Here is a 26,600-nt window from a genome sequence, read left to right on the forward strand (position 1 = left end):
CTCAAACTACTAGAAAATGCTTAGGGGAGTTAAGAAATGAGTATAGGATGAGAGAGAATACCAAAGAGATAAATTTTGAACTTCCATTGTGAGAAAATGAAAGAAATCAATTGTTTCCCTATCTAGATAGCCATGAAAGTTGTCTCTACTAATGGAATATACCAAATACAATGTTATTTGTCTAAAATAGCCCTCCAACTACAATCGCCTACTACTACAATCTCTTCAAGGCATATCACCAGCTCTCGGAGGGTCTCTTGCTGGCTGGAAAAGGAATATCAAGTGTTGTAGCACTTATAGTAGCCTTCTCTCTATGTCCCTCAACTTGTGATAAGACTACTACAGTCTCTTCAAGGCATATCACCATCTCTCGGAGGGTCTCTTGCTGGCTCAAAAAGGGATATCAAGTGTTGTAGCAGTTATAGTAGCCTTCTCTCTATGTCTCTCAACTCGTATTAAGACTCTCTCTCTCTCTCTCTCTCTCTCTCTCTCTCTCTCTCTCTCTCTCTCTCTCTCTCTCTCTCTCTCTCTCTCTCTCTCTCTCTCTCTCTCTCTCTCTCTCTCTCTCTCTCTCTCTCTCTCTCTCTCTCTCTCTCTCTCTCGCTAAAATGTATTTTCCACTTACATGGGAAAGTTTTGTCAAGTGAAAATCTTTTAATCTCAATTTTTTAGCATCATTCGACTTATTAAATTAATTTAATAATTATTCTAATGTCCACAAATAATTTTACCAATCAATAATTAAATTTTCTATACCAATTTGTCTCACAAGTGTCCCTGAGCAATTATTGACTCCTAGATTATTGGTATTAATTAATTGATTAATGCTAGTATCTAATGTCACCACTAACATTAGTGGCTAATAAATTGGTGTAGGCCCAAATCTGATATAGCAAATACTACCTATTACTTATCAGGCAATAACTTATTACAACTTTTTCCTTTTGTACCAACTAATATCTCGAGGTTTTGGGTCCCATATTGTGAAATAATTAACGTGCACCTCACATATGCAAGTCACATTAGCACACTTAATTAAATTTTAATCTAATGCTAAGAAAAGTAATAAATTTTCATGTCCTCATGATAATTTGAGGCTCTAGTAGAGCATCTCAAAACTGGCTATGGGGACTTGTACATCATTTTCTCTCTATCCAACATTATGATCATGTACAACAAGTAGATCTTGGGCCACTACATTATCAACAACCACTCCAAGCACTCTAACTGGTTGTACTGCAATAGGAGGCTCCTCATGAAATATCACCCTATGTACCTCAATCATTGGCTCTAGCTACTTATATATCTTATCCTCATGAAAAATAACATCATGGTTGTAGATAACATTTTGATCTACAGTTCCCAAGGGTAATAGCCAATTTTACATGCATTGCATATGATGGACTTTGGATCCAGCTTGTTATGCTTCTCTTTGAGAATATGGTAGAATGTCTCATATCCAAAGACTCACAAATGGACATAGAAGGGAGGTTTTCTAGACCATATCTCCTCTGCAACTCTACCACCAATAGCAATGCAAGGGGATCTATTAATCAAGTGAATGGGAGCAATGTCTACCACAGCAAAAAAAGTATGTGAATAAAACCGCTACAAATAACTTATGGAAGAAACTATGTGACACTTATGAGAAAGATACTACCTCTAATAAGGTGTATCTCATGAAAAAGTTATTTAAGTTGCATATCAAAAAGGGTTCTACTATTTCCTCCTACCTTAATGAATTCAACATCATATTCAATCAAATGCAAGCTTAAAAGTTACAGTTTAAAAATGAGGTTAAGGTAATATTTTTTATGTGCTCCTTACTTGCATCATGGGATCCCCTTAGAACATCCATGGTGAGTAATTCGTCTCAAATGGTAAGTTGAAGTTTAATGATACTGTAGATAGTTTATTGGCTAAAGAGATACGCACAAATAGATCAAATCATTAGAGATGGATGGTGCCCAACCTTGGAAAGTGTACATAACAGTGACAACAAGTAAAGACGAGCTAAATCAATATTTAAACAGAGTGAAACTTAGATCTATAGTAAAAAACAACACCAAAAATTTTAACATGAGCATTTGATACCATGTCAAAATAGGGGTACAGATGGAAGCATGAGAATCTATTGTAATAAATTACACAAAAACAATGAGATAAAAGAAATATTACAAGAAACAAAAGAATACAATAAGAATATGCTTGAAAATCCCTAGACCAAAGGCATTAGCAAGTCATGAAGAAAGAGGTAGATAATAATACAAAGACAAGAACTAGGACCATGGTCAATCATGTAATAAATCCAAGTCTAAGAAAGACATTGAGTTCCTTCATTGTAGGAAAACATGTTATATTGAGAAGGACTATTATAAATGGAATCCAAAGCAAAAGGATAAGGATGAGGATAAGAATGCTAATAGGAAAGAAGGTAAAGGAAAGGTAAAGATTAAAGAACTAAGGTGATATTTTTACCATTCATGTGCATATACTAGTTATAGTAGATAGACAACTAGCTCAAGATTGGAATCTTGATTCTGACATATCTTTTCATGTGACTCCTCATAAGGAGAGGTTCTTTTCATATGATAGCACATCAAGCATGGATCCATCCATCTTAGTATGACTATATATGTGATATAGTTGGTGCGGATGTTGTATGGTTTGCTTTTTAGAATGGATCTACCTTTACAATTTAGAATGTCTACCATATACCTAAGTTTACCAAGAGCTTGATATCTACTGGTTAGTTGGATGACTTGGGATGCTCTACAACTTTTGGGAATCAATCATGGAAAGTCCACAAGGGATTATTGGTTATTGTTAAAGGATCCAAATAAGGCACTTTGTATCCTCGTTATGTATCTTTTGTCAAAAGTCATGTAATTGCAATAACCAAGAAACCAAATGTATATATGTGGCATTGTCGTTTGGGACATATGTTTAGAAAAGGAATGAAAATGCTATCTCATTTGGGTTACTTGTTTTCTCTTGATTTCTCTAATCTTCCTATTTGTGAGCATTGTATACTTGGAAAGCATGCATATTCAACCCATAAAAATATCGTAAATAAAAAAGGAGCGAATCACTTGATTTGATGCATAGCAATATATCTAGGCCTATGCTTACAACTTACAAAGTCTATGGGGGGAGGGCATCCTATTTTATCATATATCATTTGATGATGCAACTAGAAAAGTATGGGCTTTCACCATGAGAAGGAAAGATGAAGCTTTGTCTTGTTTTTAGAAATTTTTGACACTTATAGAAATCATTCTAGCAAGATATTTAAACATCTCAAAACTAATAATGGTGGAGAATATCTCTCATGAGTTTAACATTTGTTATGAAGCATGTGGGATAAAAATGAAACTCATAGCACCTGGTAATCCTAGCCAATATCTTGTTGAAGAGAATATGAATAGGATGATAATTAAAAGGATATTGAGTATGGTGTCTAATACTGGTCTTACTCGAGGATTTTGGGTTGAGGCTATGGTGACTATTGTACATTTATGAAGAAGTCTCCTAATACTACTTTTGATGGTGGCATTCAAGAATAGATATGGTCGTGTAAGAAGCCCTCTTATGATCAAGTAAGAGTGTTTGGTTGTGAAGCTTATGTGTATGTGCCAAAGGAAGTCTAGTAAGTTAGAACCAAAATCTACTAAGTGCATCTTTTTGGGCTATGGAAAAAGTGGAAAGATGGGTTATCACCTTTGGGATCCAAAAGGTAGAAAGATTTTCTACAGTAAAATGATGTAAACTTCTATGAGAAAATGATGCATAAGCATCCTCTTAAGGGAGTGAAAACAAGAAAGGTTACTTTCCAAGATGCAATGTCACCTATGATTTTACCATATAGGGTAAGTGCTAATGCACTAAGTGTGTAGACAAAGGGCTCAAATAAGGCTTCAACTAGTGTGCAAAAAGTAAGGAGATTTATTGAGTAGTAGGTTGAGAGCCCTATGGTGCCTTATGAAAAAAGAGTGATTGAAAGTCCCACTCTAAGTTAGCTCATTAGGCTACATGGATCTACTCATATCTCTTGTCCCCCTAAGAGATTTCAACCCAGGGCTGACTATGTAATGTTGACTGATTGTGGGGAGCCATCTTCTTATAAACAAGCCATGACTTGTGATAATAAGATTAAGTGGAAGTTAGCTATGGAGTTTAAAATGGATTCCATTATGAATAATTAGGCTTGGGAGTTAGTTCATTTGCCAAAGGGTGAAAATGCTTTGATCATCCAAGTGGATCTATAAGTTGAAGGTTACATGTGATGCTAAACCAAAGTACAAGGCAAGGTTAGTGGCCACAGGTTTTAAGCAAGAACAAAGTGTGAACTTTGATGAGATATTTTCACTTGTGGTGAAATTTACTCTTCTTTACATTATGCTTGCCTTGTGGCTAAGGATGATATGAACTTTATACAATTGAATGTCAAGAGAGCTTTCTATATGGTGATCTTCATGATGAGATCTACATGCATCAACCAGAGGTTTTTGTGGAACATGGCAAAGAAAATCTTGCCTTCAAGCTAAAAAAGAGTCTCTATGGTTTAAAGAAGATCGCATGAATGGTACAATAGGTTTGATACCTTTATGCAAATCTCATGCTTACAAGAGAAGTGAGATAAACCACTACTTATACACTAGAAAGGCTAAAGATGGTAGCTCGATAGTGTTGATCCTCTATGTGGATGACATGTTGATAGTAGGAAAAAAAAATTATGAGATTAATACCCTAGAGAAAATTTTAATGAAAACCTTTAAAATGATGAATTTGGGACATACAAATCACATTCTTGACATGCTCATAATCAAGGATAAGAGAAAGAGATTGCTTTATCTATCCCAAAGGATTATGTCAACAAAGTATCGTAACATTTCAATATGGAGGAGGAGAAGGCAATTAGCACTCCATTGCATCCATATATAAAGCTTACTATTGATGATTGTTTGATGAGGAAAAGGCTAAAATGGCCAAGGCTTCATATTCATCATGTGTGGGCAATCTCATATATGTTATGATTGCCACTTACTTGGACATTATATTTGCAATGGGAGCAGTGAGCAAGTACATAATAAATCCCAACAAGAAGCATTGGGAAGCAATGAAAGGCATCTTGAGATATACAAATGAAGACTATGTAGGGAGTGTTAATAATAGAAAGTCAACCATAAGATATGTTTTTACCTTATATGGTGGTGCAATCTCAGGGATGTCTCGCTTGCAAAATGTATAGCATTATCTACTATTGAAGTTGAGTATATTGCAACCATAGAGGCATGTAAAATATCCATGTGGCTTACTCATCTAGTGGGAGATTTAGGCTTCCATGAAGACATGCCATCTTTGCACAATGATAGTCAGAGTGTTATCATGTTGGCAAAGAATCCTATGTTTCATACGAACACCAAGCACATAGAAGCGAGGTATCACTTCATTTGCCAAGTACTTGAGGATAAGCGAGTTGGACTTTATCAAAGTTTATACTAATGATAACCCTACAAACTTTCTCACCAAGAGTCTAACCCTCCAAAAAGTTTGCACATTGCAGAGAATTGATGGGCATTGGTGGGTGACGGTAACTCACATTTACTATACCTCACACATTCTCTTATCTCTCTCTCTCTCTCTCTCTCTCTCTCTCTCTCTCTCTCTCTCTCTCTCTCTCTCTCTCTCTCTCTCTCTCTCTCTCTCTCTCTCTCTCTCTCTCTCTCTCTCTCTCTCTCTCTCTCTCTCTCTCTCTCTCTCTCTCTCTCTCTCTCTCTCTCTCTCTCTCTCTCTCTCTCTCTCTCTCTCTCTCTCTCTGTGTGTGTGTGTGTGTGTGTGTGTGTGTGTGTGTGTGTGTGTGTGTTCTCCATTCTACTTGTAGCTGTAACGAGCGGGGGATACATGGGAACTAGAGGTTAGACACCCAATCACACTGACCGGGGTATAAAAGGTGTAAGAGACCTAGTTTAGGACATCCAGTTATTAATAAGAATGTACTCCTTTCCTCTTTCTCCATCTAGTTCCCTTTTCAAATATAAAATCCTAGTTACTCAGGTCACAGGTATAGGTACAACAAGAAGGACCACAATTAGTTTTAGCTTTTTGGAGCAATTAGGAGGAGCTACGACTAGAGACTTAGAGATGTGTAGAGGTAAAATGGCTAACTTAGCAAGTTGGCACTCCTTTTCATGCAATTTTTAGATGTTCCAAGACTAAAGTGGAGACTCATCAGAAGTTACATCAGAAGTTAGGAGAGGGCAAAATCTCAATTACTTTTGTCTCAACTCCCTCTCTCTCTCTCTTCTCGTGCAAGTTGACATGGCTTCCAGCTCTAAGAAACCCCAAGATCTTGCTCCACCTCCCTCCAGGATATTAGCCACCACCTGAACTTGATCCTTCTCATCTCTAGTAGCAAGTAGAGCAGCCTATAGGCTCGATTTGACCAAGGGGAGATGCGAGAGAACAAGGAACAGCCCGCAATTTGCAGCACAAATTGTGTTGATGTTCCTACTCTCCTCCTACCCCTCTTCAGTAGTAACTAGCCTCCCCTATGGCTTCCCTACTCCTTTGGCAACCGATTGAAGCTCCTGATCAAGACTTGACCTCCTTTCTCCAGCATTTGAGCCCCCACAAGTTAAGAACCCTGGTACACATCAGTAAATTGTTTGGGGCAGTCATTAAAGAGCTCTTAAACCTCTCTAATCTCATCCCCCCCAAGACCCACCTTCAACCACTCTTGGCCTCACTTTCCTTGGGTTGAAGACATGAAGCTCAAAAGCTCCAATTGAAGCTTTCCAATCTTGAAGTTCAAGCTTGAAAACAAGCAAGGAGTCCCTACCATCAAAGGAAACACCAAATCTCTAAAGTGCTCTAATCAATCGAGCTTACTTTGATGGAGAACTTGACATGATAGCGGATCATGCTTCATCCATCTACTCCAAACATTGAAGAGGTATGTCAGTCTAATCTTAATCTCTCATTTTAATCCACTTACTGAGCTTAATTCCTTTTGTTGGAGAGATTATAATTGTATATGCTCTTTTAGTTAAATCCCTCATTGTATGTATATTACCCACCTGAAATCAGTGACCCATTTGCCTTCCAACGCATCATGATTAACTCTAAAACAATTGCTTTTGTTGACATTAACTCTTCCCTTATCTTGTATGCCTTCAATTAATCCCAAGTGGATTGTAAGCCATTGTAAAAAGGGTAAGTAGTAACCAATGAATCATTGAGACTGCCAAGATAAGCCCTACCCAAGCTCTTATTTCATCCTTGCATCTCATGAAAAGATACAATGCATCTCATGCTGATTATTTAAGTAAAAATGTTAGCCATGTATACTCCACCTGAGAAAAAAATGACGATGCCAAGCAAGGTGGTAAGCCAAAAGGGAGGTGACCCTCCCTTATCACTTTAGACCCTAAAGGGGTGCACAACCCAGCCTAGGGGGGACTTTTCCCACCTCTTGGTGATCCAGAGCCTGATACTTGTATGTAGGTGTAGGTACACTCCATGGGCAACCCACTTCTGATAAAATACCCCCATTTGGATACCCTCTCGGTGCTCATGGCACCCATGTAGGACATTTGACATATATGCAGTCAAAGGAGATGTATGGCATTAAGATCCACTTATGCAGTGATGATGATAGATCAAATGGACATGTAAATGTACTTGGGATTATGCTCAGTATGCCCAAAATGTTGTTTATTATGATGTATAGGCCTCTCGGTCCATGAGCCATCCGTATAATGCAATTGGAAAAAGGGACATACGTTGTTTTAGTCACAATCACTCAGATACAATCATAGCGATCCAATTACATAAAATTATGTATTACACCTAGGAGTGAACCCTATAGCTCTTCTCGAAGAGGGCTTCTTCCTCTCTGTGGTTTGAATCAAAAATCTTCCCAATGGGAGCTACGATCTAAAAGTTATGGCCATTTTTGTGCACTAAGGTCACTATGGATAGGATGCAGACCACACATTAATCCAATTACAGAATTCTCTTATCATTTTCTATCATAAATCTTAATAGCTCATCTCAAAGAGGGGTTCCTTCCCTTTGAAAAATGCCCTTAAGTCAAATACATAGTGTGGAGTATGCCATCAAGCAAGATGCCACCAAATGTACCCAAGAACCAACTATTCCACAAGCTTTCTATTCCTGTTAGCTAAGAAGAACTATATAAAATATATATGTTCTTAGAAGGAGATGCATGATAGAAGAGAAAGAGAAAAAGAAGCAAGGTTCCAACTATTGGACTCTAAGATGACCACCCAAAACATTATGCCAAATCCTAGAGAGTTTGGGCCCAACTTTGAGCGTAGAAGGTTCCCATCCCAAAGATATAGAGGATGATAGTCTAGGGGTGGTCACAGGATGACAATCCAACGATCTTCCTATGATTGCCTCATTCTGCCTTCTAGTTTTCCCCATTCCTTCCTTGACCTCTTTTGGAATAGTTCTAAGAGCCCCAGTACCCTATGCATTCAAGGTAATATTAATTGGAAACACGTATTTATCCGTGTGAATAATGGTAGTACTCACAATTTTATTAATGGAAAACACGTATTTATCCTTGTGGACAATGGTAGTACTCACAATTTTGTAAATAAACCAGCCATTGACCGGTTGCAATGCACCCCTGCAGAATTACAATACCCCCTAAAAATTCAAGTAGTAAATGGTGAGGAAGAAATTAGTACACATATATGTCCCACAGTCCCCCTCTGCTTGGCTGAGAATTATGTGGCATTGCTTGACCTAATCGCATTAGAAATGGGTCCCATTGATGTTGTATTGGGCTATGATTGACTGAAATAATTGGGAAAATTTTCTATGGACTTCTCTCATCTCTACATGGAGTTTATGATGCATGGACAACTCATCTACTAAGAGGGAGTTCATGATAATGTTGATTTTCAGCTAATTATAGCAAAGCAACTCAAACAGAAGTTTAAGAAATGCTCAAGATCTTTGTCTTGCACTTGAATAAGAAAAATTCATATCAACTGTCCAAAGTATCTAATTTTAGCCTTTCAAGCTCTACTTGATCAGTATAGTAATTTATGTCAAATGCCTACATTCCCCCTAAGAGGCAAGTGGACCACCCACTTGATTGAGAGTCCCATTCTAACAAGCCACCTTATAGACTCTTCGAGTGTGAACGTGAAGAGGTTGCAAAGCAAGTCAAGGAGTTACTTGAGATGGGTTTTATTGAACCGAGTTCTTCCCCTTATACATCTCCCATCTTGTTAGGCAAGAAGAAAGATGGCTCTTTTCACATGTGCATTAACTATTGAGACTTGAACAAAATCACCATGAAGAATCGATATCCCATCACACAAATTCATGACTTGTTGGATGAGTTGAAAGGGGCACTCTTTGTCATCACTAACATTGATTTGTACTCTAGCTACTATTAGATCCATATGAGGGTGATGAGATCAAAACATCTTTCATGACTGATCATGGGCTCTATCATTTTTTGATGATTCATTTTGGGTTTATTAACACCCTCGCCACGTTTTAGAGCCTTATGAATAAAATTCACCACCCCTTCTTATTCAATTTTATGCTTGTTTTCTTTGATGACATTCTCATTTATAGCAAGTCACAAGAGGAGCACTTGGCACATGTAAAAAGGGTGTCTGATATCTTGAGAGAGCATTAACTCTTTGCTAAGGAAAGTAAGTGTACCTTTATACAAACATTAGTGGAGTATTTGGGACACATTGTTAGCAAAAATGGCATATAAGCTAACCCCAAGAAGGTGCAATGTGTTGAAGGACTAGCCCATTCCACCCACCACTACTTCATTATGTGGTTTCCTTGGCCTCTCTTCATTTTATAAATGATTCATTAAGCATTGTATCACCATTGCAACACCTTTGACTAATCTATTAAAAAATGAATCATCCTTTTGGGATGCTTTTGTTTATCACAACTTTAAGCAATTGAAGGAAATGCTTAATTTAGCTCCAATCCTCATATGCCCTGATTTCTCTAAGGAGTTTACCATTCAGTGTGATGGCAGTGGCAAAGGTATTGGCATTGTATGGCTGCAAAAGCGTGGTGTGATTGCTTTTGAGAGCCATATGCTTGATGACAAGGAGATGTAAATGAATGTGTATGACCAAGAGATGTTGGCCATCCTCCATGCTATTAAAACATGGTACCACTACTTATATGACAGCCATTTAGAGTAAAAAGCAACCATAGAGTCCTCTAATACTTTCTAACTCGATCTACTTTGACACTTAAGTAAAGAAGATAGGTGGCAACCTTGCAAAACTATCATTTTGACATCTCTCGCACTCAAGGCAAAGATAACATCATGGCTGATTCACTCTCTCGGATGTGGGTATGCAGAGTATCCTCCATTTCAGAGTTGCATATTGATTGGATTGAGGACCTTCAAGAAGCTTATTTATTGGATGAGGATTTCATCCACATATTCTAAAAATTATAGCATGGGGTCATGCCTGAAAACTCCCAATATTATCAGCTCAAACATGGTCTTATTTGGTCCCATGGTTGGCAACATTGTCATCCCCCACACTTCTCCCTTCACACAGAAGATCATGGAAGAGATGCATTCTTGCCTCACTACTGTCACTTTGGTGTTTTCAAAACATATGATAGGATTACCAAGAGCTTTCACTAGAAAGCCTTATGGAGGGATGTCAAGGATTTTGTGACCAAATGTGTTCCACACCAGCAGCAGAACAAGGACAGCACGCATAGTTCTGTTGGCCTCTTGCAATCCCTGCCTATTCCTGAAGGGAAATGGAAACATATTGCCATGACTTCATCACAAGCCTCCCTATTACAAAGAATGGATGGAACAATATATGCGTGGTAGTTGATTGCCTCATCAAGGCTATCCACTTTATCCCCACTAAGACCCAATACACTACCTCTCAAGTGGCCACTCAATTTATAGAGTATGCCTTCAAGTTGCATGGATTACCGCAAGTCATAGTGCATAATCGGGATGCCAAGTTTATGAGCAACTTTTAGCAAGTAGTTTTTACATTTATGGGTAGCAAGCTTGCTCCATCCACCACTACATACCACCCACAGATAGATGGCTAGACCAAAAGGGTAAATAAATGGCTTGAGATGTACCTACAACACTTTTTCCATGATGTACAACACAGTTTGAATACATGGCTTCACTTGGCTAAATTTGAATATAACAACTCTACACACTCTAGTATTGGGATTTTCCCTTTTGAGACATTATATGGATATAAGGTTCCCCTTCCTACAGTATTATTCGATGATGAGATCCAGCCTTAGAGTAAAGCCAAGTTGGATTGCATGTAGGCCCTGCTTCAGCAATGCAAAGTGAATCTTCAAAAAGGCACAAATCCACATGAAGCTCTATGCTAATGAGAAAACAAGGCATTTGGAATTCCAAGAGGGAGAGTTGTTTCTCTTGAAAGTGCCTAAGCCTCGTTTCTCCACTCTCAAAGAAGGCAACAATAACAAGCTGGCCCATTGCTTCTATGGCCCCTACCGGATTCTTAAGAGAGTTCATGACTTGGCCTATCAATTAGAGCTTTCCCCCACTACCAAGATTCACAATGTGTTTCATGATAGATAGCTCAATCCCTTCATTGGTACTTCAATGGACTATGTGGAAGAGCTTTCCTCCCATAGACAAAGAAGATATCATTCAATACATCCTTGATGCAATCATTGGGCAATGAGATAAATACTTAAGATCTTGATCCATCAAGGAATACCTTATCAAATGGCAAGGCTTATCCTTGGAAGAGGCCTCCTGGTGCCTAGCCACTATTATCAATGAATTTCATCACCTCCAAGATGCCCAACAAGCTGAAGACTAGCAAGTTATGTCCCCTTTTGACCACACCCTACCTGTAGACTACACACTATTTTAGAACAATTTTGTATGTACCCAAATCATAGCCATGTGCTTCCTACATGCGTTAAAAGTACACGTCACAAGGTTTGCTTTGACATGTAGTACATCCCATTTGGAGCAACCTATTAAAAGTTATAGCAGATTTACCTCAACAAGCCTTAGTGGACAACATGCTATCAATCGTCTTCAGCCGCCTATTTTCATTGTAATGTGGACCAAAGTAGTACTCTGCACCCCACTCCTTAACCCCTCTATCAAGCCCCTCCAGTTATCTTTTGTTTTTTAGGGTGAAAACTTTCAGGGTGGGGATGGATTGTAATGATCAAGATACACATGGTTAGACGCCCAATCACACTAACTTGGGCATTTAAGGTGTAAGAGACCCAGTTTAGGGCATCCAGTTATTATCAAGAACATACTCTTCACCTTCATCACCAGCTTCCGTATCTTTCTCCTTATTTCTCCCCTCTTTCATGTATTTCTCTATCCTCTTCTAGTCCTTCGTCTTCTTCTTCCTTCTCTCTTTCTCTTTCTTTAGCTCATTCTCCTCTCTCCTCTCAGTTTCATTTGTTACAGCGGCTCCAATAGTTGGAACAAGAAGAAATAATCTGGACAACTCAATCTCTCCCTCACTCTCTTATCTCTCAAGCTCTCATGCTTGGGCTCCCATAGCGAAAGCATCAAATACAATTAACTCTTTACAAATGTTAATATTTTTTCTCCTTTAATTTTATCCACTAGATCGTTCTTCAAGCATGTCAATATTATTCATAATCATGTTCATTACTCGTCTACTTCGCTCATTATTTATTCAAAGAATATGACTAACAATTATTATTTTTAATAATGGATCATAAAACTACAACCTACCTTATTTTCGTATTTTAGACTATGCATGCAAGTATGTCATTATGTTCCGTGGTTTTGATGCACATGAGGGGATTTATCATTCAAGTGTCCATATCTCGGCCAACGAAACCAAAATCACACTCTATGAGCTTAACATTGGAACCATTGAACATGCTCTTATTACTTCAAGAGGCTTGACACATACAAAACCTATGACTAGCCTACTCACATGATAGATCTATATGAGATGGGAAACCACATTTACATTACTTGCCTCCTTTGTTGTAGTCCACATATTGGCTCACCTTGTTCTCAATCCAAGTGCACACTCTTTCACCTTTGCTCTCAGTTTCTTATTTCCATGATGGACAGGAGATGCCCACAATGAGCTCAAGGAAAAGAAGAGAAGAGGGGTAAAAGATGATTTCTCATTCCACGTCTCTCACCCTCTTGCACTCTCAGACACTCTTGCTCATGACGGTACTCACCATGATGGGATGGAGAAGAGAAGATAGCATACAAAGAGCTTTGCACTCCATGTCCCTCACTCTCTCACAAGGTCTCAGCTCCCTCTTCTTCGCTCTCTCTCTCTCTAGGCAATGGGTTGCAAGAAATCAAGGAAGCAAAGCTTGCCCACACATGAATAGTCTTTTCCCTTGTTTCTCATCCTTTTTATTCATAAATGTTTTAGGGTTAGTATTTTCCCATCCCCCTTGGGCATCCTGCCTCTTTTATGCCCTTTTTGACTAGTCATGGCCCCTATTCATGCTTGTAGACCTTAATCTTTACTAGAAATTGACTAATACAAATTATAACTTCAAAAAGCCAATTGATTGTTACAATTTGCATTGGGTAGGAGCCCAACTCTCAACAAAATAGTGAAGTAAATTTTACAAAATCATTTCCTTTTTCAAAATTTTGTAGATTTGTTTCTCTTTGCAGTTAACACCAACTATCCCACATCTATTTCTAGCTAGGCAACCTATTCTGGAGCAATTCCCAACGACTAAAATTTTAGTCTTCTCCACTGATGTCAATTGCTCAAAGTACCTCAACTACTCTATAACATTAAAAACCCTAACATCAAACGACCTTTTTATAGCTATTTTTATTAGATTTTGACCTATATTTTGCTTCCGTCCCATTACTAATTACTATGACATACTATATTTTATAGCCTAGAAAACCACCCTCCTATCACCCATCCTTTTTTTGCTATTACAATCAACTAATGTCATATTCTCATTAGCAAGACCTGTATTTTTAACATCTTGGCTAACTCTCAGCTACCGCCACTTCTTGAACATCCTCAAATATTGCTTTCTGAATTTTGGGATTCATTCAGGGTAAGACATGCCCTCTAAGTTATTCTCAATATCTTTGACTTCTCTTTCAACTCACCTCTTCCTTGGTCTACTCAAAACATGAGGATATGAGGCCCATTGCATCATGCCAACATCGTTTGACTCATTCATTCATTCACTCTTCATTCTAAGTTATCTTCTCCTTGAGTTTTATTACTTTTGTTATATTCTTATCGTACACTTTTGAGTTCTCATTCTCTGCTCAAACATTTCTTTAGATGGTATCAAAGCTGAAGAGAAGTAAGAACCCAAAAAGGAAATGTGTCTCATCCAACGTCACCAAAGTAATCTCCTCAAAAGCTAACTTCTTCAATATAACAATTTCCATGGAAGCTAAGAGAAAGAGTCAACAACCTCCTAAAATACAAAATTTTCCACGACTTGATTACTTGAGTACACAATATATATACTCAATCACCCACGATGTGTATACTACAATCTTATTGTGTGTAGACAACAATTATGCAATCAAAAAAGGAGCATGCCTCAAAGCTCATATATTCCTACTTGAGTGTATATCCAACTAGTCCTCTACAAGCCAAAGGGAGGTATAGATTAGCTCAAGTACAATGTTGACAAGATCCAAGCTCTTACCCAAAGGAGGACACACTAACATGCGATACATACCATTCTTCAATTTGAACCCCTCCAAAATCTATTAAAGATAAACAAACTACATTTTCTAGTCCCTTTATTTACTTTAGCTAAGTGTAGGCTATGTGTACAAGTATTCACGATAACATTGACCCATACTAGTGAATATTAATAGAGGTTGCTCAAGAATAAAAAGATTAGGTAATACCTCACATTCATTTACCATTCAAGAGTTATTTCTTTTGTACAATACATGTCATCCATCCCACCTACATCTTACACTCAAATTCACATATATCTCACATTGAAATCCCACTTTTCCCACTCTTTCATTTCGTTGCACATACATCCATGCATCCACCTTTAGCACAATCCACCACATTGGAGGAAACACAATCCTTACATACTCACCCTTAGCTCATAAGCTTATCCTTCCATGACTAAGAGGTGGAGGTGCACTTATGGTGGGGTTATATCCCCCAAACCAAGAACCTTTAGGGATCTATTTTCAAGGGTTACCTACCCACATGTACCAACCCTCAGTGTTATCGAGATGGTTTCACAGTTTACTCAAATATCATTACCTGGTAGACCATCACTTTATTATCAACAAGCACCTCAATCTATAGTTGTCCAACACCATGGTTTACATTGTCTTCTATTGCACCACATGTTATATCAAACTCTATTCCTACCCCACCACCTTAGTTGTGCTATGTAACACCTCAAAATCCGCACCACATTGCTACCTCTGCCAAGAATACCTTTTACTGATAAGACTTGTTTTCACAGGTCTAACTACACTACTCTGTCCTTTGTTTGATGAGGCATGTGTTAGATTCTCAAAACTTGTGGGACCTTATTCACGAGTTGGTTGAGTTTCCCCTAAATAAGGATATCCACCCTTCAAAATCCTAAAATGCTTTTGCCATGATTGAGTTTATGCAAGGCCTTTTACTTGAATCTCACTCTCAAGTACAACACTCTAACCTTGCATCTAGTTGATGGGAGCACGTGACCAACTGCTTTGTGCCTTGGGATAGGACCCATCATATCAATCTCAACCATGAGGCCCAAGAGTTCAAGATATCTGACCAAAATGGCCTTAAGATCCAATTAGCTCACCACTTGCAATTACTCACCAAGTTTTCCACTAGCAAACTCCTTAAGTTCCCTAGTGACCAAGTCTCTTTGTTCCCTAATAAGTTGCCACTAAAAACTTTAACTTCATACAACAAGTGATCTCATAGCCTACTACACATAATGTTTATGAATTTCAATGCATGATGTTGCACTATATACAACTATTTGACCAAGTTCATAAAAGAAACCCTCTTCCATGTAGAGTCGCCAAGGAGGGGCCCAGCATAATCAAGCTCTATTCTTCATCAATTTCTGAGCTCTCCCATCTATGAATAGAAAAAAAAGGCCTTGGCAAGTGAAATTCAAGTGGTAATCCTTACATTAACTTGACACTCACTATGGTATTATGAGCCTTCAATTGACGGACCAATGAGCAAGTCAAGGGTCAAGCATAACATTTTTGGATGTAGCAAACTAGAGTGTGTTGTAAGGAGGGCAAGGACAATAGGGAGGGCGAATGGAGTACACTTGGAAATGTGGTTGAAGGTGCCCACCATGCATCATTGAAGTATACACAATGGATCTAGCTATGGTAATGGGCTAACTAGGCATAGCTATGCTTGCCATCTAAGTATCCCAAGGAGGTGGAATAGGCACACGTAAGCATTGTATGGATAAAATCCCTATGTTTGAGTGGCTATGAGTGGCCAAGTAGTGTGAATAGATGCACTATAAGCACAAGATGAATATCCCTACATCTAAGTGGTTGAGCGTAGAGGCCTAGGGGGCATAAGGAGGATATCCAACAATTTAAACATATGTGCTCACTTGCAAGTACATTGAACATGCATAGTGTATAGGTACCATTCCTAACAATGCAACATCAAGGTCCAAAGTGGCATTCATATTAGGGAAAAGGGTAAAGCCTAAGGGCCTACTACATAGCGAGGAGGTCGCTAAGGCAACCTAAAAAAAGGAAAATGAGTCTATACCCAAAACTTAAGATCCTAAACCTGATTTTCTAGAGAGCAAATAGGACCTAAAGTTGAGGATGCTAAAGTGGTATCTATTCCTACCAAGAACATGTTCAAATGAAACAAAAGTATTGATTATACTTGTATGCATTCTTCTGCATCTAGAATCTCCACTATTTATGTTCACATATTGGTACTCCACTATTTATGTTCACCTATTGGTACTCATATGGGACATTGGAGTAACTTGCATCCTATTCCTCCAATGAGAGCAAGAAAGAGGAGAGGGGTTATGGCTCATACAAATCGAATGGTTATAGAAACTTGCCATTGGGCATGGCTTTGATGAAGATGATGGATCACTAGCCGCCTAAAGTGTTTTGTCTTTTTCCGTAGCTAAGAGGTCCATTCTCACCGACTAAATGCTCCAGTCCTTGTTCGTCATCTGCCCAAAGTCTAGTCTCCTTGGAGGAGGAGAATAAGGTGATGTTTGTCCTCCATGTCGAGAACAATGTCATCTCAAGGCCTCCAAAGCAAGAGAAGCTTGAGTAGACACCATGGGCTCCCAAGATAAAGGTATTTGAGACATTGTGTTAGGAGTGTATCGCTCATGCAAACCAAGCTTTTCACGACAGCTGTGCACGCGGCAGCAGGGAGCACTCCAATCAGCTGGGCAGCAAGCTGAACCACCAAACGCAGCACAGCTGGAGAGGTAGGTGACTAGCTCGAGCAGGCCTTACAACAACAGGGGGATGAAAACATAAGCTTGTGGACCTGGTCTTCAGCAAATCACGGGCTGCAATGCAAGTTGGCAGCTCCTGATGCGAAGGCGGCAGCTGGCTTCAGTGGGCAGCAGCATTCATGGCAGTGAAACAGGCAGCAACAGGATGGGAGCGGCAGCCACAAGGGCAGGGGCAGCAGCCGACTCAAGAGAGCAGCCACCTTAAGAGGAGAGATGGAGGACAATCATGGAGAGCTGGCACTGAAAGTGAGAAGAAAAAGGGGCGAAGGGTGTTGGCCTACATGTCCTTTTATAAGAAATTTTTGGGCATTTGTCCTACTATCACAAATTAAACGTTTTCTTCATGAATATTCTTTCTGGGGCTGCTTTTGTCGAGTTGAATTAGGCCGAAATGCATACGGTGATCTCCTCTAAATTGAGGCTTTTAATTTTACTTGCTGAACACTCTGTGTACATCAGTGCAAAAATTATTCTATCTATTATGGCATCTGTCACCATACCTCTCCAAGACCTCCCACAGCTGAGGTTTCACAACACAACCACGCAATTTGCAATTTGCATCTTTCCGTAAAAAAACATGTTGACACACGACAGTTTGAGAAGCCCGAAGCTTAATGGTATGCATTGCTATGTTGCATGTCAATATGGACTTCGGCTTCTTCCACATTAAAACATTTTCATTTTGTAAGAGCCCATATGCAGACTGATCTTCAAGGTTACCAAAGCTCAAAATAGGTTCTTCCAAGGAATCACCCACCCAACTCTGATAATTGTGAACGGCTTCATCCATAATGATGACTTAGCACATTGGAATTCTACTATATTGTAGTAAGGTCACTTTAGTCGATGGAATTATGTGACTCTGTAGGTCACAGCAATGCCTCAAGTTGGAAGTCACCAATGCCTCCTCTCACCGCAGGCCTGCAGGTGACTTCTTTCAAGTAGAATCCAGCACATCAGTCAAGAAACCTTAAGATGACTAGCAAATATCCATTTCTGTAGAGTGTTGAATTTTGAAGCCTTAAGATGGCATTACAGCCTTAAAATCCTTCCAACAATGGCTTGCAAAAATGGGGCTGAAGGCCAAAAATTTCAAACACTTTTCCACACAACTAAGTATATTTATAAATAAACTAAAACATATGATTATCGGCATTATAGGCATTCAAAATGAAAATTAGGCAGGCCTCCATTTTCCAGGCATAAGCAGCACAATATGACAACCAGTGCTGCACTTTTAAGAACTGGACACTTTCCCATCAAGGGAAGTAAGGCGTAATGCAAAGAGCTATATGCTTCACAGTGGTTCTTGCAAGTAAAGGAAGAGTCACCAATGCACCACACAACAACAAAGCACACCAAGCACATTAGTTTCAAAAACTGAACCTGCCGAGAACTGCCAGCTACTATGAACTAACGCAAAAGCTTGCATCATATGAATGATGGAAGTAATTGTCTCTACTTTCTCACAGATTGAGAAGCTTCTGCACAAGTTTATGTACCAATAGCTAAACCTGCAAAATCAGATGTGCCGTCACACTCCCAAGTTAAGTGATATCTTAATCATACCAACATTCACAGTGCTGCCACAACTACATACTTTGCCCTGCATCTCTTGCCAAGATGCACTAAGAAAAAAATCCATAAAAATGGCACCTTCCAGCTGGCCTTCATTTTCTGCATCATCCAAGGGAGAGTATAACAGGCCCCTACATTATCCATTGGAGAGTATAACAAACTGACCTAAAGCTCACCAACTATTTGGTATGTACCCATCCCATCCATCCAATTTTGTGCTGCTCAACTACAGTCGCAACTTCCAATCTGCAGCAACACCAAAACACACACTAGCTTCTCAGAAGCTTGTGAAACTTCCATTGGGGTCTGGAATCATCAGTTTGACACGATGCAGATTCCAGTTTAACACAACACTGCACTCCTTTGTCCAAACTCCCAGCCAAATCGAGAGCACCCTTGATGATCTATTAAGTAACACTTTCCTGAAAACCACCACTTGTAATGGAGCAACTCTCATTCCTTGTATCAAACTAGACACCTGAATACTCTTTATAAAATTCACAGGACCTCCCATTATTGAACTTCTTTTCTATGATTTAAAATTGTCACACAACAAACCCTTGATCCTTTTATCAAACTAAACCTGTGCAAGTAATTACCAATATGTCTTGCCCTTGAACTTTCCAAATCATGCACGTGTGCTGTGTGACACACAACCAATGCACATGTTATCAAACCAATATTTCTTGAAAGCTGTTAGCCATGTCTCCCTCTTGCGACAATGATCTATAGCGACTGGATTTGACCATCAATTCCATTCCATAAAAGATTACACGACTTTCATTCAACAATATCTTTTCCCTCAGCCAAAGGAGATTAAAAAAGATGTTCATTTGAACTTCATATACACAGCCGTGGTAGAATTAGTCCCATAATCAATATCCTGCCATAGCCGGCCAAGGTTTACTAACAAGAGAAAAATATGTAAGATTAGTCCTTTGACTTATTAGGGTAAAACACAAATATATAGGCAGGAATCTTAATACAAGTTGCTCATTTAAATTCAACTTATAGTGAAAAGCAACCATACTAACTCATGATTTATGTCAAGCACCACAAGGTCTACTTACACTTTCAACAATAACAATCTCATATTAAGAGAAACTGACTAATTCGTTGCTTTCTCCTAACTAATCAGTTATGTAAAAATTTCAAACTTCTTTGCTATCACAAAATTCTGGACTAAAATTAGGATAAGCCTCCCAATAAAAAAAGATAAGCACCACACAAAGCCATAGACAGGTTGTCACATCTCAAAATAGTTGCAGTTCATCTAGAGTCATCACACAGTCTAATAACAGTTGCAAAAATGCAATAAACTGTATGCACTTCCAGAAGTCATCATGATCATCATTTGACAAGGCTGAGAATATGAAGCACTGAGCCAGAATGCATTTTTAATATATTTCAACAAGACTTCATACAGTACCCACTGCATTTTCCTCTTTACCTAGAGCAACCACTACTTTTTTTAACAAAGCCTCCACAGGAAGATGGGCATTTTCTACTGCTTTAGAAACTGCAATCCAGCGTTCACCATGTCTGGGTTCAGCTGCAATACACCTTTTCAAGACATCTTGCTGCTGAATTTCAGTTCCATGCTGCAGCTCAAATTTGTACCACAGGGCCCAGAAATCTCCAATGTCAGGAGCTAGCGTTACAGCACGCTCCAACCATGTCCTGGCTTTATCAACCTTCCGATCATGCCAAAATAGCTTAGCAACAGATGCAATAACATAAGGGTCATGATCGCACTTTTTCAAAGCATCCACACTTTTGGTCTTTCTTTGAGGCCTGGGGGCCATTTCGATTGCAGCAGCCCATAGTCGTCCACTTGTAGGGCATTCTTGTAAAGCCTTGGCCATAAGCGACTCGGCTTCCTTCTTGTATCCTCCCCTAACCTCAGCACGAATGGCTGCTAACCACAACTCTGGGTTCTGAGGATTCTTCAGCCTTGCTTTAGTCAAAACTGCCCTAGCCTTGCTCAGCCCACCAATCTTTTCCTCTAGTTGGGCTGAACAAAGCCACAGAGGAATACTGTGGGGACAATTTTTCAAACCCCTTTCGTATATGTCTCGTGCAGCCTCTGGATTGCCCAAGCGATCCTCTAGCTGGCCAAGCATCAACCATAGCTTAAAAAAGTCTGGAAACCGACTCAGCCCTTCCTCCAACAACTGCTTTTCTTGCTCAATGTTCCCTAGCTCACGCTCCACAATGGCAGATTTCATCCACACACGTTCTGTGCCTCCTCTTTCCCTTGCTTTGCTTAAGAGCAGCTTTGCCCTCTGAGGCTCATGATTCTCAAACTCCAGTTTGAATGCTGCCAGCCAAATCTCCTCAGAGTTGGGAATAGCAGCATATGCTTCCTGCAGAATAGCTCTAGCTGCAGGAACTTCCCCAGCCAACCATTTCTCCTTGGCTCCCATTAACCACAGTACTTCAGCTTGAGGACAGTAGGTGACAGCTCTTCGCAGTAACGAGTCCAAAGACTCCCTTGTTCCATGGCTCTTCTCCAGCTGTGCAGCCTTAAGCCACACACTCTTCTTACCCTTAAAGACTGAAAGAGCATGAGTGTAAATGGCCCTTGCAGTCTCAATGGACCCCCGCTTCTTGCATTCATCTGCATCAGCAACCCACGTCCGCTTACGATCTTCTTCCTCCACACCAATCCCAATGGTTGCCTGAATAATGGCCTGACATGTTGCCACAGAACCAGCTTTTTCAGCTGCCTCCGCCTCTTTCATCCAAGCTTCTCTGTCAATCACTACACCCTGACTCTGCAGAGACTTGATGGCCCTTGCTATAACCTTGGACACTGTCCCAATGTTTCCATTTGCTTCTTCCAACTTTGCCGCAGTTATCCATATAGATGGTTCAGTGGGCAGTGCTTCTCGGGCCTTGTTCAGTACTTTCTTAGCTTGCTCATATGTCTCAAGGCGGGCAAGAGCCAGCCACAATTCAACATGCAGAGGGCAGCATTCTGTAGCACGTTGGAGTAAAATTCTTGCATCTTCCTCATTTGCAAGTTCAACAACAGCTTTCCACAACCTAACAGAGTCTGGAATGTGTTCAAGGGCCTTCCTGAGTACCCTGCTTTTGTTCACATCATCATGTTCAAGCCTAGCAGCCTGCATCCAAAGTTTGACGGAATTCGGAATGGCTTTAACCCCTTTCGCCAGAATAGCTTTAGCATTGTCAGGTGATGCCAAACGGCAAGCTTCCAACCAAACATCTTCATTCTTTGGGCATTCCTCGCATCCCCTCTGAATGAAGTTCCTGGCAGCTTGAATCTTGCTAGCAACCTCCTCCAATCTAGCAGCTGCAATCCAGCCAGGTGCATGCTTTGGATTAGTCTGGATCACTGATTTTAGAAGCAACCTTGCTTTCTTTATGTCTGAGATCTCAGCATCACTGGTAATTTTCATGCTCTTAAGATCAGTGAGATAACCTTTTGGATCCACAACTGTCAGACCACTGACAGAATCTGACAATTTATCAAGCTTCAGCGAAAGCACAGTTCCCCTTCCTTCACCAACTGCAGTCAGATCAGTCACAGGTGTTTGTGACCATGGCGTCTCTGCACCACCTGCAGCCCTGCTCCTTGGATCCAGAGCTGTCACATGCTCCTGTTCCTGTTTGGCCTTCTCCAGTAGAGTGTCAGGCGGTGGAACAAAACTTTCAAATCTTTTCTTTTTATTTCGAAGTGAATGGTCACCAACTTCTGGTATGCTGTCCCACTCCTCTGGGGTCAAAGTTGTAAGCTTTCTCTTCAGATTTGCAAACTGCTCTGTGATCTTAGGGTTTGACGCTCTGTACTTCTCTATCTCCTTCTTCAGTCGTTCTTCTCGCCTGTCCTTCCGCCTTGAATCCATCCGCTTGTCAATGCTCTCCCATACAGCATCTGCCTCCTTATCATCTTCATCGTATTCCCCAGTGGCAAACAGACCAACATCGTTCCCTTCAAATTCATCAAATTTCTGATTTTCATCGTATCCCTTGTCATCTGCATCTTCCTCCTCTTCTTCCTCAGCTCCAGCCTCTTTGCCCCGACCTCGTCCAGCAGGTCCGGCAGCGGCACCACCAATGGTTGTGACTGATCGATCCGGCAGGTCAGGGGCAGCACGGGCAGGACCGATATCGGATCGGGTCGTAAATCCAGTGGCTCCTCTACCGAGACCTGCAACATAATTGGGAGGGGGTTTCGTGTTTAGGAAATCTAACCTAGGTCGAGGCAGAACAGGGGCCTGCATGCCACCAACGACAGGGATAAGGAGCGAGACGGTGCGGCCGACCGAGACGCCATAATCGGCAAGGGAGGAAGAGTCGGTGGCGAGGATTTTGGTGCCAAGGAAGAGCTTCTGTGCGCTGACAGGAACTCCTTCTCGATCTTGGATGGCCAGCTTCAGGGCATGGAGTGTGGTAGAGGAGCCTTCGGCGAAGAAGAAGGACAGCGTTTGGCCTGTAAAAGAGGTCACGAACAGCTGCATCTCTGTCCCTCGCTTCTGTCTGTCGGAACTGCGAAATGGATCTCAATTCCCGTATTCTGAGGTTCATCACATTTTATACTTGGTTCTGACGTTTAGAATTGAGCATCTAAAGACTTTTATTAAAATTGCCTTCCTTAATAAACATTGACAAAAGTAATCGTTGCGATTTTCATAAGTGGGTTGTGCAATTTTGTTTGGTTAGCCTTTTTTTAAATAATGAGGTTTTGTATTGATAACCAAAACCTAAACGTGCAATTTTTCTTGGTTAGCCTTTTTTTTTGATAATGCAGTTTTGTATCGATGACCAAAAGCTTAAAGGTAAAATACCATCAACCTAAACTTCTCGAGGAAAAGCTTGAAAAGCCAGTGTTTTGGCTTCTCTATCTGAGAATAGACAACTCCACCACCAAGTGAGTTCTACATTCATTAGGGGGACAACCCTTGTTGCCAAAAAGAGACTTGTTCATGCAACTCCAAAGGATTTTGAGAGTGGTAGCTAAGATAAGACTAATTAGGCGCCAATTCACTTTGTCTAGGTTACCATGGTCTACAAAAAAGGTTGTTGGCATTCCAAAACTGTCTTTTAGATTGGCCTTGGTAATTCAATTCCTCACTTTCCTCCAGACCAGTGCAACATGAAATCAATCCCAAAAAATATGTTTATTTCTTCAACCCTCTTGCAAAAGGCACATGGGGAGGACTAAAAGCCTTTTGGCTAAAGCAAATCTAAGCAAAAGCTTCTTGATCAATAATCTCAATATGAGCAGCTTCAACCCATATGAAGGTGTGGCATCAACATGTGTTTGAGTCTCCTTCACCAATGACATCGCCCTAGACATTGGGCATTTCATTCTTCCACTTAAATGAGGTTGCCAAATTAGGATGAGCTAGCCTTGTCTTTCAACAACATACTTTATAAGACACTACATCATAGATTTTGTGCCCATGTAGAAAACCATATATGACCTAGATGCAAGATGGTAGGAAGCAGGAATTTGACTCAAAGCCATGGCCTTTGCCATGAGTCTATAGCAAACATTGAGTGTGGTTAGTGGTCCTACTAGCCAAGTTTTTCAATGTTAAGAAATTTGGGTATAAGTATAATGCAACATCCATTTGCAAAGGTGAGAAGCATACCTATTTTTATGCTCTCATTCACAACATCACACAAACACTTACCACAAGATCTTATAATACTTCATAAAGCTCCATAGGGATCCCATTAAGTCTAAAAGACTTTGATCTTTTCATTTTTTTAACTAGATAGCATAGTTCTTCCATAGTGAATGGCCTAGCAAGGAGAAGTGCAACCTCCTCCAAAATCACACACTCAATTGATTTAAGGGATTCCTCAAGCACATTTTGGTAGTCTAGATCATTGCTAGGCAACAATAGCATAGAGGTGCCCAACCAAAACCCTACTAATAGAATGGTCATCAAAATAGGGAACTCATTTTTTATCTTTGATCATAGTGATCATTACCCTTCTTTGCTTGTTCTGAAGTGCCTAAAAAAAGGAGGGAATCGGGGCATCCCTTTCAGCCAACCACTTTCCTTTCAATTGCACCTTAATACTCTCAATCATATCCCTCTCTTGAGTTGCAAAGTGATCCTCAACATGTTGTAAGAGCCACACAAGAATATTATCATTAGGAGAGAAAGAGATCAACCATGATGTGTACCACCACTACATTCCCATCATTATCCTTCCATTTTAGGATTGGTCTTAGTATCTCTTTAATAAGGAGCATGGAACCACCTCTTCCCTTACTTTAGGTGGTGGGTAACAAGTAATCTTAGTTAGGAAAATCATCTCTCTACACATCAAATTTGACCTCCTATAAGGCAAGTACATCTAGTTTTCTTCAATGAAGTAGGTGGTTGCACACATCTTTTATTTTGTCAAAGTTGAGTCCCCCTAACATTCCATGATATCAGTGTACATGTCCTAGAAATCTTATCCATAGATGCTATTAGATTTTGGATCTAAAAATTCTTCAACATCATCTCAAAGCATAGATATTGTAATGAACCATGGATATTCTAGTAGCAAATTTTTTTAAGATAATTATTAACTTTGCCCTTACTAGATTTTCAACTTTAGCATCTTCATTCTACTTCTCTTGCACACCTCCTTTCCTTTCTTGTTATTACAAGACTTGAAACCTTTATTCCAAAACTTTCGATTCTTATTTCCATCTAAAAGCTCTAATGGTTTCTTTTTTGGGTTGATGATCTTTTGGATCTCATCACCTTTAGGTTCTGGCAACTCCTTTTTAAGCTATTTCTCCTCTTTACCTTGGCTTTGATTCTTTGCACCCATAACTTTCTTTGGTAGCCTCTATTTTGCTTGGATAGTCATGGGCAAAGTGCCCTAATTGATGACATCTCTAACAAGACTTAGGGAAAGGGTAGAATTTAACCCCCACCACCATCTCATCAATCTCTTGTGGATCAAACACTTCAAGTAGCCTAGGAGTTTCTATTGACCTATCCCAAAGTATGTGTGATATCTTTTCTATTGGTAGGATAACACTTGGACATGTGGGAACATAAAGAACCTTACCCAATAGTTCAGCAAGTATATGGATCTCTTCATCCATCCAATCAAGCAATCTTGGGTACAATATTTTCACTAGGCACTCATGCATGAGTATATGATTAGGGGAGAAATGTGTGTCCAATGTAAAGCATAGATGCAATTCCCACTAAAGCCCATAATTGAAGAAAGTAACAACTCTTGTTCCTATTGAGACCCAACATGAGCCAAATTAAAGCCCTTTCCAACAAATCTATACTCAACAAGCATTAATCTTGCTTTGGAGGAACCACATTGCAAACACATCCTCTAATGGTACCCTTCCCATAAAGAAGAAGAAGAGGCAAAACATTGAGCAATCTTTATACCTCTTCTTCTTCATACATTGAAGCAAGAATGCAACTAGCACCCTAGGGATCTTAGCATTACTTTAGGCCACCTAGGTCTTCCTCTTCTCATTAAACCACTAAAAGATTATG

General features: G+C 39.8%; 2 protein-coding genes across 3 annotated transcripts in view; one reads left to right on the forward strand and one right to left on the reverse strand.

Annotated features, from left to right (window-relative positions):
* The window catches only part of LOC148011057 (uncharacterized), a 222,661-nt gene that overhangs the window by 172,104 nt on the left and 23,957 nt on the right, over positions 1-26,600 (forward strand). The gene's annotated exons all lie outside the window — the stretch shown is intronic.
* On the reverse strand, positions 20,247-23,647 carry EMB2770 (pre-mRNA splicing factor-like protein). Its single transcript, XM_087671366.1, has one exon. It carries the CDS (start codon positions 23,580-23,582, stop codon positions 20,514-20,516), a length of 3,069 nt encoding a protein of 1,022 aa, XP_087527492.1. The 5' UTR covers positions 23,583-23,647; the 3' UTR covers positions 20,247-20,513.

The sequence above is a fragment of the Lygodium microphyllum genome, chromosome 29 (assembly GCF_053477565.2).
Source record: "Lygodium microphyllum isolate KBCC chromosome 29, Lygodium_microphyllum_v1.1.10, whole genome shotgun sequence".
Taxonomy (NCBI): domain Eukaryota; kingdom Viridiplantae; phylum Streptophyta; class Polypodiopsida; order Schizaeales; family Lygodiaceae; genus Lygodium; species Lygodium microphyllum.

What these genes read in the sequence shown, in the direction of transcription:
- EMB2770 (XM_087671366.1), bottom strand. Translation starts at nt 23,582, where the DNA reads ATGCAGCTGTTCGTGACCTCTTTTACAGGCCAAACGCTGTCCTTCTTC.